This window comes from Piliocolobus tephrosceles, chromosome 1, assembly GCF_002776525.5.
Source record: "Piliocolobus tephrosceles isolate RC106 chromosome 1, ASM277652v3, whole genome shotgun sequence".
Lineage (NCBI taxonomy): Eukaryota > Metazoa > Chordata > Mammalia > Primates > Cercopithecidae > Piliocolobus > Piliocolobus tephrosceles.
The window spans coordinates 210,722,599-210,741,634 of NC_045434.1; the positions used below are offsets into that span (position 1 = coordinate 210,722,599).

The 19,036-nt window shown below is 45.2% G+C and overlaps 1 protein-coding gene across 3 annotated transcripts in view; it reads left to right on the forward strand.

Annotated features, from left to right (window-relative positions):
- Positions 1-19,036, forward strand: part of MTOR (mechanistic target of rapamycin kinase) — a 151,048-nt gene that overhangs the window by 128,991 nt on the left and 3,021 nt on the right. For 2 of the 3 annotated variants that reach the window (XM_023191944.1, XM_023191945.2), the window contains 13 exons: positions 2-184; positions 629-763; positions 970-1,144; positions 3,124-3,259; positions 5,322-5,469; positions 6,079-6,201; positions 10,341-10,423; positions 11,940-12,012; positions 12,512-12,586; positions 12,952-13,087; positions 14,631-14,696; positions 18,107-18,187; positions 18,466-18,546. In XM_023191944.1, coding sequence (XP_023047712.1) covers positions 2-184; positions 629-763; positions 970-1,144; positions 3,124-3,259; positions 5,322-5,469; positions 6,079-6,201; positions 10,341-10,423; positions 11,940-12,012; positions 12,512-12,586; positions 12,952-13,087; positions 14,631-14,696; positions 18,107-18,187; positions 18,466-18,546 — 1,495 coding nt within the window. The remainder of the gene's footprint in view (position 1; positions 185-628; positions 764-969; positions 1,145-3,123; positions 3,260-5,321; positions 5,470-6,078; positions 6,202-10,340; positions 10,424-11,939; positions 12,013-12,511; positions 12,587-12,951; positions 13,088-14,630; positions 14,697-18,106; positions 18,188-18,465; positions 18,547-19,036) is intronic. The other variant, XR_002726332.1, reaches the window with a different exon arrangement.

Sequence of the window (19,036 nt, forward strand, 5' to 3'; positions counted from 1 at the left end):
GGTGAGCGAGGAGCTGATCCGAGTGGCCATCCTGTGGCATGAGATGTGGCACGAAGGCCTGGAAGAGGCATCTCGTTTGTACTTTGGGGAGAGGAACGTGAAAGGCATGTTTGAGGTGCTGGAGCCCTTGCATGCTATGATGGAACGGGGCCCCCAGACTCTGAAGGAGACATCCTTTAATCAGGTATGGGGTAAAAAAACACGGAAGGACATAACCCTGTGGAAACATTCTGCCACTAAAAAAAATGAAATGAGAAAAGTTTTTACAAAATGAAAGGACATGACCCAAGGCCTTTGTCAGACTAATAAAACGAGCTCTGATGGAGGTCACAGAGCATAAAACACCAGAAATTAGTTACAGGGACCCTCCTGAATTTTAACTGGAAAAGCCCAAGATTTCTCAAGAGGCCATCTCGTCTCTCCTCTCACCCTTCCCTGTAAGCCATGCTGCTGGTTTGGGAGCTCCAGGGTTGGAGGCCTGCACCTCTGCTCTCGCTTTCTCCAGCCCTGCCAGTGTTCTCAGTCCACAGCGGGCTCCTGAGGAATGTTTGCAGTCAGCCTGGGGATTTTGCTTCCTGGCTTGGTTGAGACTTTAACCACTTGAAAATGTACCTGCTTTCCCTCTCAGGCCTATGGTCGAGATTTAATGGAGGCCCAAGAGTGGTGCAGGAAGTACATGAAATCAGGGAATGTCAAGGACCTCACTCAAGCCTGGGACCTCTATTATCATGTGTTCCGACGAATCTCAAAGCAGCTGCCTCAGGTAGGAGCTCCTGGCAGGGTTAACTGTCATTATAGTCCTTTCTGTTTTACTGTCTATGAATGTTCTAACACTCATTCCAAAGCATCTGGTTTTACTTCTGCTTTGGGACAAGTAATTGTTATTAGCAATCCACTGAAAAATAGTTAAATTGTATTTAAATTCCTCCCTGGAGGCAGAACACTAAATCCTTTGGTAATTATTCACAGCTCACATCCTTAGAGCTGCAATATGTTTCCCCAAAACTTCTGATGTGCCGGGACCTTGAATTGGCTGTGCCAGGAACATATGACCCCAACCAGCCAATCATTCGCATTCAGTCCATAGCACCGTCTTTGCAAGTCATCACATCCAAGCAGAGGCCCCGGAAATTGACACTTATGGGTAAGGACCATTGTGCACTTCTGTCACCCGCTTCTCCCTCCTACCCTGGCTGAGACCCCTTCCCTCTTCTGAAATTACTGCTTGCCATTCCCACTACTCACCTATCATAGCTACATCTTTCCCATGCTCATTGAAAGGAAAATAGAAGACAAGCAAATTTCTTATTATGTCCTCAGGACTTAGTTCATTCATGTAGTTGGGCTTATGTCAAGCATGATCACACACAAAGGGAATGACAAAAGCATACAAAGGCAGAGAAGTAACAGTGGAAGGCAGATGTTGGGGACTGATGAGGCCAGGAAGGAGGCAGCTGGGTGCAAGAGGGGAATTTGCTAGCTCCTCTGAAAAGGGGGCTTCTGGCTCTTGAATTTTTTTTTTTTTTTTAACCATCATAGCCTCTGTGGTAAATGATTGTGTAAAATGAACAAGTGGATTCTCACAGTGAGATTTGTTAAGCAAGTGGCCTCTGGAATTTCCCTTGGGGTAGAGTGTTACTTATGGGGGATGTTTTAGGGAGGCCTGAGTGCTATGGTGGCACTTTGAGGCCTCTCGCTGTTTGTTTGTTTGTTTTTCAGACAGTTTTGCACTTGTTGCCCAGGCTGGAGTACAATGGCGCAATCTTGGCTCACTGCAACCTCCACCTCCCAGGTTCAAGTGAGTCTCCTGCCTCAGCCTCCTGAGTAGCTGGGATTACAGGCATGTGCCACACGCCTGGCTAATTTTTTTATTTTTAGTAGAGTTGGGGTTTCACCATGTTGGCCAGGCTGGTCCTGAACTCCGGACCTCAAGTGATCCGCCTGCCTCAGCCTCCCAAAGTGCTGGGATTACAGGTGTGAGCCACCGTGCCCGGCTGCCTCTCACTTTTTTTTTTTCCTCCCCCAAGACAGAGACTCATTCTGTTGCCCAGGCTGGAGTGAAGTGGTATGCTCTCAGCTCACTGCAACCTCCACCTCCTGAGTTCAAGCAATTCTTGTGCCTCAGCCTCCCTAATAGCTGGGATTACAGGCGCACGCCACACACTCAGCTAATTTTTATATTTTTAGTAGAGATGGGGTTTCACCACGTTGGTCAGGCTGGTCTCAAACTCCCGACCTGAGGTGATCTGCCCAGCTCGGCCTCCCAAAGTGTTAGGATTACAGGTGTGAGCCACCGCACTCGGCCTCACCTCTCGATCTTAATAATGCTAATGTTTCTTAAATGCAGTGATTATTCACCAACACCAATTAATCATGGTCCACAGGTGATTGTCTCTGCATGGGCTGTTGTCTTCTGATACCAAAATGTGGGTCAGGCTGGTTCTTGGGGTGTTTAATTAAAGAAAGTTTAAGAAAGGAATTGTTTCCAGAGTTGTGAACAAAGCTAACAGAATCAACAAGGAGTGCTAATGAACAAGTACAAGTGAGAAATTGTTACTCAGCCCGCACCCCCACACTCCAGAACTGGAAGAACAAGGAGCCCAGCAAGAACCATCACCATGCCGGAGAGGCCATCTAGCAGAGTCTGCGGCCCAGAGAGAGTGGTGTGGTGGCTTCTAGAACTGGGGCCAGGCTGGTGGTGGCGGGCACATATCCTGACCTCTCCTTCTACCCATCCTTTGACCTCTTGCCAGTGCCCCTCTACCATTGGCCATGCCCAGGTGGGATCCCAGGTGATGCAGCCTGTAGGAGTCAGGCTTCTCAGAACAGAGGACAGAGTGGGTCACAAAGCAGGAATGATCATTTCCGTGCCTAACCATTCCTGGTCCTCAAAAACAGGTTTGGTTTTGTTTTGTTTTAATTTGAACAACATTGGTCATTGAGAACCATAAAAGGCAAAGCCACTCTTTTCATCAATTCTAAGGATTGTTTTTTCATTTTGTGAGGAACATGTGATTAAGTAAGGCATATGTAGTCTGTGGGATCTCTTGAATGCAGTGGTGCTCTTAGCTGAAGAGCTGAGGACCTCTGATGTACACTTACCGCTCCCACTGTTCCTTACAGGCAGCAACGGGCATGAGTTTGTTTTCCTTCTAAAAGGCCATGAAGATCTGCGCCAGGATGAGCGTGTGATGCAGCTCTTCGGCCTGGTTAACACCCTTCTGGCCAATGACCCAACATCTCTTCGGAAAAACCTCAGGTATTCAGAAACCCTGAAATGGCAACAATTTGAGAAGTCTTCCGGTTTTCTCCTACATTTGTCTCATGGAGTCATGTATTATACCTTAACAAAAAAACTAAAATTAGGGAGCCAGGCACTTTAATTCATGCCTGTAGTCCCAGAAACTCCAGAGGTTGAGGCAGGGGTGTGACTTTAGCCCAGGAGTTCAAGGCTGCAGTGAGCTGTGATTGCACCACTGCGCTCCAGCCTGTGTAATAGAGCAAGACTGTCTCTTTAGAAGAAGAAGGCTGGGCACAGTGACTCACACCTATAATCCTAATATTTTGTGATTCCGGGGTAGGAGGATCACTTGAGCCCAGGAATTAAAGACCAGCCTAAGCAACATAGACCCCATCACTATTTATTTTAAAAAAATTAAAAGGTGACCAGGCACGGTGGCTCACGCCTATAATCCCAGCACTTTGGGAGGCCCAGGCGGGTGCATCACTTGAGGTCAGGAGTTCGAGACCAGCCTGGCCAACATAGTGAAACCTTGTCTCTACTAAAAATACAAAAATTAGCTGGGCGTGGTGGCAGCCACCTGTAATCCCAGCTACTCAGGAGGATGAGGCATAAGAATTGCTTGAACCCAGGAGGCGGAGGTTGCAGTGAGCCAAGATCGCACCATTGTACTCCAGCCTGGGCAACAAGAGTGAAACTCCATCTCAAAAATAAATTAATTAAAGTAAGAAAAAAAAATTAAGTGGCCAGGCATTGTGGCTCACATGTAATCCCAACACTTTGGAAGACTACAGCAGGAGGATTGCTTGAGACCAGGAGTTCAAGACCATCCTGGACAACAAAGTGAGACCCTGTCTCTACAAAAAATAAAAAAATCAGCTGGGCATGGTGGCTCATGCCTGTCGTCCCAGTTACTTGGGAGATGGAGGCGGAAGAATCATCTGAGCCCAGGAGGTCAAGACTGTCGTGAGCCAAGGTTGTGCCTCTACACTCCAGCCTGGGTAGCAGAGCAAGACCCTTTCTCTCAAGAAATTTAAAAATAAAAATAGGCTGGGCACAGTGACTCACACCTGTAATCCCTGTCCCTACAAACAAACAAAAAAAAATTAAAATTAGCTGGGCACAGTGTAGTCCCATCTACTCAGGGGTCTGAGGCAGGAGAATCACTTAAGCCCAGGAGGTCGAGGCTACAGTGTGATGGTGCAACTGTGCTCCAGCCTAGGTAAGAGCGAGACCCTGTCTCAAAAAGTAAATTTTTAAAAAATGTTTTAAAAATAAAAAATTAAGTTATAAAATTGTGTAACTTAATTTATAACCAAGTTCTTCCAGAGTTTTTAGGGTATTCTCATTGGGAAATGTCTTTAACAACCTCCAAAGAATCCAGCAGGGAGCAATCTGTGGCAGGTAGACAGGAGAGTCTGCAGATGGGATGGGTCTCACCCCTTGTGGGATGAAAGCCAAACCTTTCCCATCGTCCATACTCTGGCACTCCTCTTCCTGTTAAGACCATGAGAATTCACTTGAGAGGCACTTTAGTCACTTGATTGTTCCCCCAAAGCCATGAGTTGGGCAGGTTGAGGAGACCCGTGTTGCTTTCACTGCACCATCAGTGCACTGCCTTTCTATGATGCCTTACTCTTCACAAAGCGTCCCTCAACACACACCACACCAGCCTGGTGCAGCGGGGGCTCATTAAAAATAGTCAGGGCTGGACGCAGTGGCTCATGCCTGCAATCCCGGCACTTTGGGAGGCCGAGGCAGGCAGATTACGAGGTCAAGAGATTGAGACCATCCTGGCCAACATGGTGAAATCCCGTCTCTACCAAAAATAAAAAAATTAGCTGGGCATGGTGGCATGTGCCTGTAGTCCCAGCTACTCGGGAGGCTGAGGCAGGAGAATCGCTTGAACCCAGGAGGCGGAGATTGCAGTGAGCCAAGATTGCGCCACTGCACTCCAGCCTGGGCGACAGAGTGAGACTCTGTCTCAAAAAAGAAAAAAAAATAGTCTGCCTGTGTCCCTAGCTGAACAAGGTTATACTCTCTTTACGGTACACTAACCTTGCTTTTCTGTGGGCGCCAGCATCCAGAGATATGCCGTCATCCCTTTATCGACCAACTCAGGCCTCATTGGCTGGGTGCCCCATTGTGACACACTGCACGCCCTCATCCGGGACTACAGGGAGAAGAAGAAGATCCTTCTCAACATCGAGCATCGCATCATGTTGCGGGTATGTGATGTGGGCACGAGAACCAGTACCCCTTCCATAGCAAGGAATCTCCGTAGTGCTGCTCTTCTCATTCCTCTCTGTATGTCTGTCACTGAAAAATCTCTTTGAGAGAATCAGCTTTGAAGAAGGTTTAATAAAGTGAGTCCTAAAGCAAATAACCTTCTAAGAAACTGAAGGACCCTTAAGCTGAGAAACTGTTTTCACCATCCTAGGGAAGACTAGACAGATAAATATTCGGCACCATGTATTTACTAATGTATACAAAGCACTGGCCGTATGGAGAAATAATGTTTAGTAGATGTGTAAGTAATAAGAAAGAGAATTGCTTGTTGAACAGTTGCTTGAAACCTCCAGTACTCTCATCTGCACAGAAGGCCTATACTGAGGTGAGGTCTCATGTTTTTCCCTTATGCCTTGAGGTTCCAGTGGTCATCAGGTTAGAGTGGTCACTTCGTTTCTCCTTTTGCCACGTTCTTATTTCCCTTCTCCTTTGGCTGTGATGGGGAAGTTAGAACTCAGCTCTGCCTGGACCCCAAGACTTGTTTCTTCCTGGATTCAAACTACATGTTTTAGGCTGCTCTCTTACTGAACAGTTGTGTCCTGATGCAGATGGCTCCGGACTATGACCACTTGACTCTGATGCAGAAGGTGGAGGTGTTTGAGCATGCCGTCAATAATACAGCTGGGGACGACCTGGCCAAGCTGCTGTGGCTGAAAAGCCCCAGCTCTGAGGTAGGCCACTGGGGCCCTGCAGACCTGCGCTCTCCTGGATCCCCCACTCACAATAGGATGGCCCTTCTGTCTGTTCATGCGCACACAGTGGCTCTTCTTTGCTGTGATTGGCTGTAGAGCATGTCCAGACTTTTCTAACAAAAATGAAATGGGTGAGCAAGACAAGTTCACAGAGTTAGAATGAGTAGTTTAATATTTCTCCGGAATTCTTTATATATTAAAGAATTAAAGATAGTTGTCTTTTTTATATATATTACAAATTTCCTATTAACTTAGTTTTTAAATGTTGCTAATTTTTGATTTGGTTTGGTTTGGTTTGGTATTTGATACACAGTCAGCCCTCTATATCCGTAGCTTCTGCATCTGTGGATTCAGTCAACTATGGATAGAATATTAAAAAATATATATATATAAAAAAAATAAGAAATGTAAATTTTTAGAAATATAGTAGAATGACTATTTACATTGTATAGCATTCACATTGTATTAGGTATTATATGTACTCAAGATGATTTGAAGTATAAAGGAGGTTGTGCATAGGTTACAAACAATACTGTGCCATTTTATTAAAAAATTGTTTTTGGCTAGGTGCAGTGGCTCACACTTGTAATCCCAGCACTTTGGGAGGCCAAGGCAGGAGGATCACTTGAGCCCAGGAGTTCAATACCAGCCTGGGCAACATAGTGAGACTCCATCTCTTTTTTTTTTTTTTTTCCCCACCCAGGCTGGAGTGCCAATGGCAAGATCTCAGCTCACTGCAACCTCTGCCCCCTGGGTTCAAGCGATTCTCCTGCCTCAGCTTCCAAGTAGCTGGGATTACAGGCACATATCACCATGTAGGTTTAATTTTTGTGTTCTTAGTAGAGACAGGGTTTCACCATGTTCAGTCTAGTCTCAAACTCCTGACCTCAAGTGATCCACCCACCTTAGCCTCCCAAAGTGCTGGGATTACAGGTATGAGCAACCACACCTGGCCTGTGAGACCCCATTTCTACAAAAAAATTAGCCAGGCATGGTGGTACATACCTGTAAGCCCAGCTACTTGGAAGGATCATTTGAGCCTAGGAGAATGAGGCTGCAGTGAGCCTTATCATGCCACTGCACTCCATCCTGAGTGACAGAACGAGACCTTGTCTCAAAAAAAAGCAGTAATTTTTTTTTTTTTTTTTAGAGACAAAAGTCTCACTCACTGTGTCACCCAGCCTGGTCTTGAACTCCTGGGCTCAAGCGATCCTCCTGCCTTGGCCTCCTGAAGTGCTGGGATTAGAGGCATGAGCCACCACACCCAGCCTACACCATTTTATATAAGGCACTTGAGTATTGCAGATTTTGGTATCCGATGGGGGCCCTAGACCCCATCCTTTATGGCTACTTAGAGACGACTGTACAAGCATTTTTAAAAGTTAGAAGTTACCAAATTTTTAATCCTTTAAAGTTTCTTCCTTTGGTTTGTTTTTGTGTGGTCGGTTTGTTTGTGTGTTTTTTTTGTTTTTTGTTTTTTTTGATACAGGGTCTTGCTCTGTCACCCAGGCTGGAGTGCAGTGGCGCAGTCTCGGCTCATTGCATACTCTGTCTCCCAGGTTGAAGTGATTCTCCTGCCTCAGCCTCCAGAGTAGCTGGAATTACAGGCATGTGCCACCATGCCCGGCTAACTTTTTTTTTTTTTTTTGAGATGGAATCTCGCTCTGTCACCCAGGCTGGAGTGCAGTGGCCCAATCTCTGCAAGCTCTGCCTCCCAGGTTCACACCAGTCTCCTGCCTCAGGCTCCCGAGTAGTTGGGACTACAGGCGCCCACCACCATGCCCAATTTTTTTTTTTTTTTTTTTTTTGTATTTTTAGTAGAGATGGGGTTTCACTGTGTTAGCCAGGATGGTCTCGATCTCCTGACCTTGTGATCCACCCGCCTCAGCCTCCCAAAGTGCTGGGATTATAGGTGACAGCCACTGTGCCCGGCCACTCTTTTGTATTTTTAGTAGAGACAGGGTTTCACCATGTTGGCCAGGCTGGTCTTGAACTCCTAGCCTCAAGTGATCCGCCCTTCTCAGCCTCCCAAAGTGCTGGGATTACAGGCATGAGCCATGGCACCTGGCCTCTTCCTTTGGTTTTATATTTAGAAAGGCCCTCTCCACCTTGAGGTTATTTTTTAACCTATATTTTCTTATACTAGTTACAGGGTTTTTTTACATTTAAGTTCTAACCCAAGCCAGACACTATGGTACACACCTGTAGTCCCAGCTACTTGGGAGGCTGAGGCAGGAGGATTGCTTGAGCCCAGGAGTTCAAGGCTGTAGCACGTTAAGACCACACCTGCGGACTGGGTGCAGTGGCTCATGTCTATATTCCCAACACTTTGGGAGGCCAAGGTAGGCGGAATGCTTGAGGCTCAGGCGTTTGAGACCAGCCTGGGTAGTGTCGCAAAACCCCATCTCTACAAAAAATAAAAAAGTAGCCGGGTATGATGGCGCTTGCCCATTGTCCCAGCTACTTAGGAGGCTGTGGCGGGAGGGTCACTTGAGCCCGGGAGGCAGGGGTTGCAGTGAGCTGAGATTGTGCCACTGCACAATCTGTCACTCAGCCTGAGTGACAGAGCCAGACCCTGTCTCAAAAAAAAAAAAAAAGAAAAAGACCACACTTATGAAAAGCCATTACACTCCAGCCTGGGTAATATAGTGAGACCCTGTCTCTTGAAAAAAAAAAAGGCCAGGCACGGTGGTTCACACCTGTAATCCCAGCACTTTGGGAGGCCAAGGCGGGTGGATCACAAGGTCAGGAGTTAGAGACCAGCCTGACCAACATGGTGAAACCCTGTCTCTACTAAAAACACAAAAATTAGCTGGGCCTGGTGACACATGCCTGTTATCCCAGCTACTCAGGAGGCTGAGGCAGGAGAATCGCTTGAACTGGGGAGGTGGAGGTTGCAGTGAGCCAAGATCGTGCCATTGTACTCCAGCCTGGGCAATAGAGCAAGACTCTGTCAAAAAAAAAAAAAAAAATCTTAACTAAGTTTGGAATTTATTTTAAGATTAAGGTGTAACTTTATTTTTTTAAAGATGACTAGCCAGGACAACACTGTTGGCCAAATAATTCATCCTTTCCCTGCTATTTAGAAGATTTTGTTTTTATTGAACACTGAATTTTTTTTATTTTATTTTATTTTTTGAGACAGAGTTTCGCTCTTGTTGCCCAGGCTGGAGTGCAGTGGCACGATTTTGGCTCACTGCAACCTCCACCCCCGAGGTTCAGTGATTCCCCTGCCTCAGCCTCCTGAGTAGCTGGGATTACAGGCCTGTGCTAATTTTTGTATTTTTAGTAGAAATGGGATTTCACCATGTTGGTCAGGCTGGTTTCAAACTCCTGATCTCAGGTGATCCACCCACCTCAGCCTCCCAAAGTACTGGGATTACAGGCGTAAGCCACCACACCCAGCCCAAACACTAAATTATTATGTGTCGTTGGATTTCTTTCTAGGACTCCTCTTCTGTTTCATTGCTCTTTCTGCCTGTTTCTCAAGTTCCATGGTGTTAATACAAGTCCCTTCTCAGGGGCTATTGTCATCTATTTTTTTTCTCGAGGCTGTTACATCTTTATACTCATAAGGGGATATTCTTAAACTGATATTTTTCATTTACTCAGATCTTGAAGTCTTACACATTTCTAATTAAAGTTTAATCCAAGGCATAGTTCATTGTTAGAATTGTGAATGAGGTTTTTGTAATGTTATACATTCTAACCAGTTATTAATGAATTGTAAGAAAACAACTGATTCGGCCAGGCGCAGTGGCTCAGGCCTGTACTCCCAGCACTTTGGGAGGCTGAGGCAAGTGGATCACTTGAGGTTAGGAGCTCAAGACCAGTCTGGCCAACATAGTGAAACTCCATCTCTACTAAAACTACAAAAATTAGCTGGGAGTGATGGCAGGTGCCTGTAATCTCAGCTACTCAGGAGGCTAAGGCATGAGAATCACTTGAACCCAGGAGGTAGAGTTTACAGTGAGCCAAGATAACACCACTGCCTTCCAGCCTAGGTGACAAAGTGAGACTCGGTCTCAAAAAACAAACAAAAGACAGCTTATTAGAGTATAATTATGTTGAAATTAAAGTTTCCAGAGCCTTGCTTCACATGCACTCCTGTGTTCTAGGTGTGGTTTGACCGAAGAACCAATTATACCCGTTCTTTAGCGGTCATGTCAATGGTTGGGTATATTTTAGGCCTGGGAGATAGGTGAGTAATTTAATTTGGTTTTTTTAGTCTTCTTTATCCCATTGTAGTTTTCCTAAATGGTTTCATTTGGTTTTCCAATTAAAGATATGGCTCTTTGGTAAATAAATATTGGTATTGTATATGTAAGGTCTCTTTTACAACATTAGCCTTAGTTCCCTATTGATTGTGATGCCATCAGAAGAATGCATCAAACTAAAGAAAAGGAAAAATAGTTCAAGCTGGATGCAGTGGCTCATGCCTATCATCCTGGGAGGCCAGGGCGAGAAGATCACTTGAGCCATGAGTTTGAGACCAACTCGGCCAATAGCAAGAGCCCATCTCAATAAAGCCCCACATAGTTCAAGGATACTGCTTTCTCCTTAGTTTGGCTTAATGTATTAAAAGCAGTATTTCAGGGCAGGCTCGTGCCTATAATTCCAGCACTTTGGGAGGCTGAGGTGGGAGGATCACTTGAGTCTAGGAATTTGAGACCAGCCTGGGCAACACAGCAAGATCCCATCTGTACAAAAAAATGAAATAATTAGCCAAGTATGGTGGCATGCACCTGTCGTCCCAGCTCTTGGGGCGGCTGAGGTAGGAGGATCACTTAAGCCCAGAAGGTCAAGGCTGCAGTGAGCCATGATTGCACCACTGCATTCCATCCTGGTCAACAGAGTAAAACTCTGTCTGGAAAAAAAAAAAAAAGTAAATCATATTGATTTTTTTTCAATAAACATTTGTCAGTCACCACTGTGCTAAGATAAATCTTTTTATTTCTATAATTGAAACCAACCAAACTAGATCCTTCGATATTTTTGCATAATAAGTTTTGTCCAAATGTACTGATGGAAAATGTAATTTAGGAATGTTCAGAAATGGACTTACAAGAATGTAAAAAAGACTGGTTCTCTGAGGTCTACTGTTTTTCTCCTGGAATCATGTCTCATGCAACTATTTGAGAGTAAAAATAATTTTATCCCACAAAAATAGTAGATTTTTGTTTTCAAAAATCTAGCAGAATATCTGTTGATAAAAGCCAGGTGGTTGCTGGGATTGGCTCAGGGACTTAAGGAGACGAGACCCTGTTACAGCTGCTCAGTAAAAATGATAGAGTCTTGTCACCAGAAGGTGCCAGTGCTGCCAGAAATGACTTATTAGGTCACCAAAGACCTCAGAAGAGCACAGTATCTCAGTACAGTGGGACACCCTGTGATTCACACACACACCCACATTTCAGCAGGAGTTGGCAAACTGTTTCTGTAAAGGACCAGTTATTTTAGGCTTTGTGGGCCCTTTGGTCTCTCTCACAACTACTCAGCTCTGCTGTCATGGCACGGAAGCAGCCTGGAACAGTACCTAAACGAGGGAGCATGCTGTGTTCCAGTAAAACTGGACTTGCAGAAAAGTGGAGGTGGAGGAGCTGGATTGGCTGAGGGCTATTGTTTACCAACTCCTAGCTTACGGTATCATGTACTTACTGATTTTTTTCATCCGTGCTCTCTGTTGATCCTTCCCTGATCTCTTTTCTGTTTCTCAGACACCCATCCAACCTGATGCTGGACCGTCTGAGTGGGAAGATCCTGCACATTGACTTTGGGGACTGCTTTGAGGTGAACACATGTTCTAGAACCCCACCCTCATCTTCCCGGGTGATCACTTTTCCCCCTCCTCTGACACTTTAGGCAGACTTAAGCCCAAACTGCCTTACTCTTAACCCCTGCTGTCCCTACCAAGGCTGTAGTTAAGTCAGTGTAAGAAATGAAATCTGGGCTCTTAGTTGGACTGTAACCCCCTTGGAGCAAGGGCTGCTGTTCACATGCCCTCTGAGTGGAGGAGGCCCCCATCCTCCATACCACCTGTTGCCCAAGGGCCTGGACACAATGCACATTTGTCTTTTGTCCTTTTTGTTTTCTCTTCTTTTCTGTTGTTTCTTGTTTTTTAAGTTGTCTTTCAAATCCCTATGACAAGTCCTCTCACTAACCCAAGCTGCTTCATTTCTCTGCTCTAATTAAAATCTGCAGGTGATGCAGAGGAAAGCCACCTGCTCCACCTGGCTCCAGGTTAAGAAAATAAACATTGATTTGGCTTTTCCCATTTATTATTCTGTAGGTTGCTATGACCCGAGAGAAGTTTCCAGAGAAGATTCCATTTAGACTAACAAGAATGTTGACCAATGCTATGGAGGTGAGTGGATATTGGGAACTAGCTGCTCCGAAATGGGATCAGGACAGTTACAACCTTCTCTGAAGACACACTTGCTTGTTAGAGCCCATCAGTTCCCCATAATGCCTCTGTGATTTTTGTAGCAGTTTTCTGTTATTTCCTATTGTGTTAGAAATGATCTGTCTATGAAAGGCTTATCACTTTACCTCTGACCTGGTTTTCTGTGGATCACAGTCCTACCCTGATTCCTTCTCCTAAGACATTCTCACCCTGATACATCAAGATGGCCTGTGTCTGCTTCCTAAGTGAGGGTAACAGACCCCTTCAGCTTGCTTTGGGTGGAGAGTTAGTAACTCATGTGGTAAGTGGCTCTGTCCCATTTCTAGGTTACAGGCCTGGATGGCAACTACAGAATCACATGCCACACAGTGATGGAGGTGCTGCGGGAGCACAAGGACAGTGTCATGGCTGTGCTGGAAGCCTTTGTCTATGACCCCTTGCTGAACTGGAGGCTGATGGACAGTGAGTATCATCAAGTGCCTGGGAGCTGAGCTCGGTGGCTCACGCCTGTAATCCTAACATTTTGGGAGGCCAAGGCAGAAGAGTTGCTTGAGGCCAAGAGTTCGAGACCAGCCTGGGCAACATAGTAAGACACATCGCTACAAAAACTGAAAAAAATTAGGCATGTATTAGTCTGTTCTTATGCTGTTATAAAGAACTGCCCGAGAGTAGGTGATTTATAAAGGAAAGAGGTATTAATTGACTCACAGTTCCGCTTGGCTGGGAAGAACTCAGGAAACTTACAATCATGGTGGGAGGGGAAGCAAACACATCCTTCTTCACTTGCGGGCAGAAGAAAGAAGTACAGAGTGAAGGGGGGAAAAGCCCCTTATAAAACCACCAGATCTCATGAGAACTCAGTCACTATCACGAGAACAGCATGGAGGAACCATCCCCATGATCTAATCACCTCCCATGAGGTCCCTCCCCCAACACATGGGGATTACAATTTAGATTACAGTTCAAGATGAGATTTTGGATGGGGACACAGCCAAGCCATATTAAGGTGGGTACAGTGGCACATGCCAGTGGTTCTGCCTGCTCAGGAGGCAGAGGCAGGAGGATTACCTGAGCCTGGGAGGTTGAGGCAGAGTGAGCTATGATCATGTCACTGCTGCACTCTAGCCTAGGTGACAGAGTGAGACCTTGTCTCAAAAAAATAAATTTAATTTTAAAAATAAAAGAAAGTAAATAAAAAACAAAATCAAGTGTGTGGAAGCTGGGGTTGGCAGCCTCCCAAATTAGCAATATCCAGCACATAACATTTTACAAACCTATGCCCCTTTAAGCCTGCAGCCTGGGATACATTGCCGGGCTATTGCATTACATTTGCACAGAGTAGTTCTGACACCTGGAAAAGAACTTCAAGTATTTTTATTAACTAAAACAGAAAATGCCATTATCAATTTAGATACTAAAATATTCTTCAGTATTAACCAAGTATCCTAGTGGTTTTTCTCTGGGCTTTATATAGAGTAGTAAGCTGAAATTTTAATAAGAAATGCAAATAGTTATGATTTGGGACAGCAGTATCTTCATCTACCCTTTGTTCTGCCACCTTAGGGGATGTTTACCAAAAGAACTTCTAATCCATTGAAATTAAGTCATACTTTGACCTTATATTATCTGTATCACATTGTCTTAAGTCCAAATCAACAGTATAGAGTGTCCCTCTGGGTTTCACATCCCATGCTAATACCGACCCACTTATTCCTGAGTAATATGTCTGTCATCTCTCTTTTTGGGGCTGTAGCTTTACGAACAATTATATATTTATTTATTTATTTTTTTTTTTTTTTTTTTGAGACGGAGTCTCGCTCTGTCGTCCAGGCTGAGTGCAGTGGCCGGATCTCAGCTCACTGCAAGCTCCGCCTCCCGGGTTTACACCATTCTCCTGCCTCAGCCTCCCGGAACAATTATATTTTTATGACTGGAAGAAAATAACCAAGTTTCTTTCAAGTCAAAATTTGAAGCATGTTTCAATACTCTTTCTTTCTCTCCCTAGCAAATACCAAAGGCAACAAGCGATCCCGAACGAGGACGGATTCCTACTCTGCCGGCCAGTCAGTCGGTGGGTGCATCCATGGGAGGTTGCAAAGGCTCTCCCCCTTGTGCAGAGTGTTTCTATAGTGGGGTGGGCTTCAGTCGGTGGGTGCATACCGCAGGATGTTACAGAAGCTCTCCCCCTTTTCCAGAGTGTTTCTAGAATGGGGTGGGCTTCAGTCGGTGGGTGCATACCGCAGGACATTACAGAAGCTCTCCTCCTTGTCCAGAGTGTTTCTAGAATGGGGTGGGCTTTGTTATTGCCAGTAGGAGACAAAGTGGTAATGGCTACTGAATATGAAGGAAGTAAACCTAGTTTTCTCGCGATTCTTGACAGTGATAGTTTTGCAAAGGTGCTATTACTGCCAGCTTATCACCGGATAAGCATTTAATCGAACTTCAAATACTCAGTCTAGAAATATCGGCCGGGCGCGGTGGCTCAAGCCTGTAATCCCAGCACTTTGGGAGGCCGAGACGGGCGGATCACGAGGTCAGGAGATCGAGACCATCCTGGCTAACACGGTGAAACCCTGTCTCTACTAAAAAAATACAAAAAACTAGCCGGGCGAGGTGGCGGGCACCTGTGGTCCCAGCTACTCGGGAGGCTGAGGCAGGAGAATGGCGTGAACCCGGGAGGCAGAGCTTGCAGTGAGCTGAGATCCGGCCACTGCACTCCAGCCTGGGCGACAGAGCGTGACTCCGTCTCAAAAAAAAAAAAAAAAAAAAAAAAATTTACTGAGCACCAAGTGGCTAATGTTTTTTATTTACTGTTTCACACATGGAGTGAGTACCTGAAGCTCCGAGATTTTTATCAAACTATCTGATTTTAATCTATCTGTAAAAACACAGTTTAAAGTATGTCTGAATATCAGCTCACTAATGGTGTCTGGGTTGGAATAATTATTAACAATATTACCTTGGTCCTCAAGCATTGATAATAGCTCAGAAATGGGAAGATGGAGGCAGCAGAAATTTATTTGTGTTGCTGGGAGGAGCCCTGGAACCACATGGAAGTGTTTCTAGGAGCGCGGCTCACAGAGCAGGGGTCTAGGAAGACTTGTGTCCCCCCGAGAGCCAGAGTACTTTTTGTGTGTGAAAACCTCTCGGGAGTGTTAGAGTCAAGCTGTTTAACTTTGTTTTATTTGTATTAGTTTCCAGCACACACAGCATTGAAGTTACTGGTTTTAGGGGGTTTTTGTGGGTTGGTTGGTTGGTTGGTTTTTGGGTAAAACTGTTTAACTTTGTTTAGCCCTCCTCTCTTCCCCACCCCCCATCCCACCCCTTTTTTCCTTCATGACATTTAGCAACACTCTACATAGTTCACACTTTGGGAATTACTGTTGGGGTGTAAAAAAGTAAATATTTTCTACAAATGTTTACAGAAAACTTACAACTAGTTAATAAACCAAGCCAAATAATGTCTAGGGGTGCAAAAAGAAAATGTGAGGTACAGTGGTCGCCTGAAGCAGCACAGAACAGCATTACAGAATTGACCATAACCTGCGTGAAATAATTAGAGAGCAGTACACTTTGCCCTGGAGCCTGTGGGTGCTTTGGTGTGTAGTAGAAGGCTGTGGAGATTCAGGAAAGGGGACTTCACTGTGAACCGTAGCTGCCAAGAGAGCACTTGGGTTGGTGGCAAAATCATCACTTCACCTGACAAAGGATAATTTTTCTTTTTTTTTTTTTCCTTGAGACAGTCTTGCTCTGTCACCCAGGCTGGAGTATGGTGGCGCAATCTCGGCTCACTTCAACCTCCGCCTCCCAAGTTCAAGCAATTTTCCTGCCTTAGTCTCCTAAGTAGCTGGGATTACAGGCGTATGTCACCATGCTCAGCTAATATTTTTTGAATTTTTAGTAGAGATGAGGTTTCACCATGTTAGCCAGGCTGGTTTCAAACTCCTGATCTCAAGTGATCTGCCTGCATTGGCCTCCCAAAGTGCTGGGATTACAGGCATGAGCCACCCTGCCCTGCCAAGGGTAATTAATCATTATTGGATGGATGGACTCTGATGAGTAGAAAGCAAAAGGGTGTTTCAGGCAAGAAATTGGGATACTGGGTTATAATGTCATACATGGACACTGTGACAGGATTTGTGAATGCCTGAATCACCAGGCTCATAGGACCCACGGTCTCGGGGGTAGCTTATACCGGTGGCTGGTCTCAAACGAAGTGTGCTGAGACTTACTGGTTTCATTCTCAGGGCCCACCTCCCTAACACATTCTTAAGTGTCTACTATATGCTGCCTGTAGCATACAGAAGGGAACGAGAACAGCCAGTTCTGCTGGCACCAGATGGTGGATTTGGTTGTTTAGCTTAAAAGTTAAATTCCATCTGGGTGTTGTAGTGCACACCTGTAAGCCCAGCAGGAGGAGCACTTGAGCCCAGGAGTTTGAGACTAGCCTGGGCAACACAGCAAGACCCTGTCTCAAAAAAAAACTTCCAATGGATCATTAATAGAAGTATAACTATCACCCGGGTGTGGTGGTTCATGCCTATAATCCCAGTACTTTGGGAGGCCCAGGCAGGCTGAGGTCAAGAGTTTGAGACCAGCTTGACCAACATGGAGAAACCCCATCTCTACTAAAAATACAAAATAAGCCGGGCATGGTAGCGCATACCTGTAATCCCAGCTCCTCGGGAGGCAGGAGAATCGCTTGAATCCGGGAGGCAGAGGTTGCAGTGAGCCGAGATTGCGCCATTGCACTCCAGCCTGGGCAATAAGAGTGAAACTCCATCTCAAAAAAAAAAAAGAAGTATAATTATCACTACCTTCATTCAGAAGGTCTGTGATGTACAAGGACAGCATTCAAAAAACTTCATAATTCTGATTTCAGACTCCTGCTAAAAGCCATAATCAGTGGAGGGTGAACCTAACACCTGAGGACTTTTTCTACCCAGGGTTGATATGAAAATTCCTCCAAGGAATAACATTTCAACCTTGTGTGTGATACATTCCAAAGTTAATTTTCTTTATCAGTTTTTGTCTAAACACATTTTGTCATGAGGCTGTTTGTCATGCCTGTGCTCCTGTTCCTATTCCTATGAGTTTATTTTGTTAATGCAATTTGCCTGAAAATCCATGTTTCAATTCTGATAAGCACCAGATTTTTTTCAATAATTATTAACTCACATTTGAAAATGGCTTTATAGATAAATTTTTTTTTTTTTTGCAAATGGGGTCTCAGGCTGGTCTTGAACTCAGCTATTCAAGTGATCCTTCCACCTCAGCCTCTTGAGTAGCTGGGATTACAGCTGTGTCCAGCTTAAAACTTTGAAATATGTAAAGAGTAACATAAAATTTTCCTTCGCTTTTCCCCTTTAGGGTGGGTAGGGCAGGCGTTAAAGGAATAGAGTATGTAGAGAATTAGATGCTAACACCAACAGTGGCTTTTTGGTGTTTGAATTTTCTGTTAATTGATTTCTTTTCCCATAGAAATTTTGGACGGTGTGGAACTTGGGGAGCCAGCCCATAAGAAAACGGGGACCACAGTGCCAGAATCTATTCATTCTTTCAGTAAGTTCAGCCTCTGAGGAACTGCACCAATGACTAGCTCATTAAGAAAATAGCAGCTGTGTTATACCCTGAGAAGGGTCAACAAGATGAAGCAACAAAACTGCCTTTGAGCAGAAAAGATTCCATGAATTTCTTATTATATTCTGAGGACAATGATGAACATAGAGGAAGGATTGCTCAACACTTACAAAAGTGAATATTTGAGAAAAACAGGGCACCCATTGAACCTGTTGTATTGCTCCCATTCTTACTGTTATTTCTACTTTTGTGTATTCCAGTTGGAGACGGTTTGGTGAAACCAGAGGCCCTAAATAAGAAAGCTATTCAGATTATTAACAGGGTTCGAGATAAGCTCACTGGTGAGTGTGTCATGTGTTTACTTAAAGGGGACATAAGGCCGGGCGCGGTGGCTCATGCCTGTAATCCCAGCACTTTGGGAGGCTGAGGCAGGCGGATCACAAGGTCAGGAGATCGAGACCATCCTGGCTAACACGGTGAAACCCCGTCTCTACTAAAAATACAAAAAATGGTGGCTCAAGCCTGTAATCCCAGCACTTTGGGAGGCCGAGACAGGCGGATCACGAGGTCAGGAGATCGAGACCATCCTGGCTAACACGGTGAAACCCCGTCTCTACTAAAAAAAAATACAAAAATCTAGCCGGGCGAGGTGGCGGGCGCCTGTAGTCCCAGCTACTCAGGAGGCTGAGGCAGGAGAATGGCGGGAACCCGGGAGGCGGAGCTTGCAGTGAGCTGAGATCCGGCCACTGCACTCCAGCTTGGGTGATAGAGCGAGACTCCGTCTCAACAAAAAAAAAAAAAAAAAATGAGCTGGGTGTGGTGGCGGGCGCC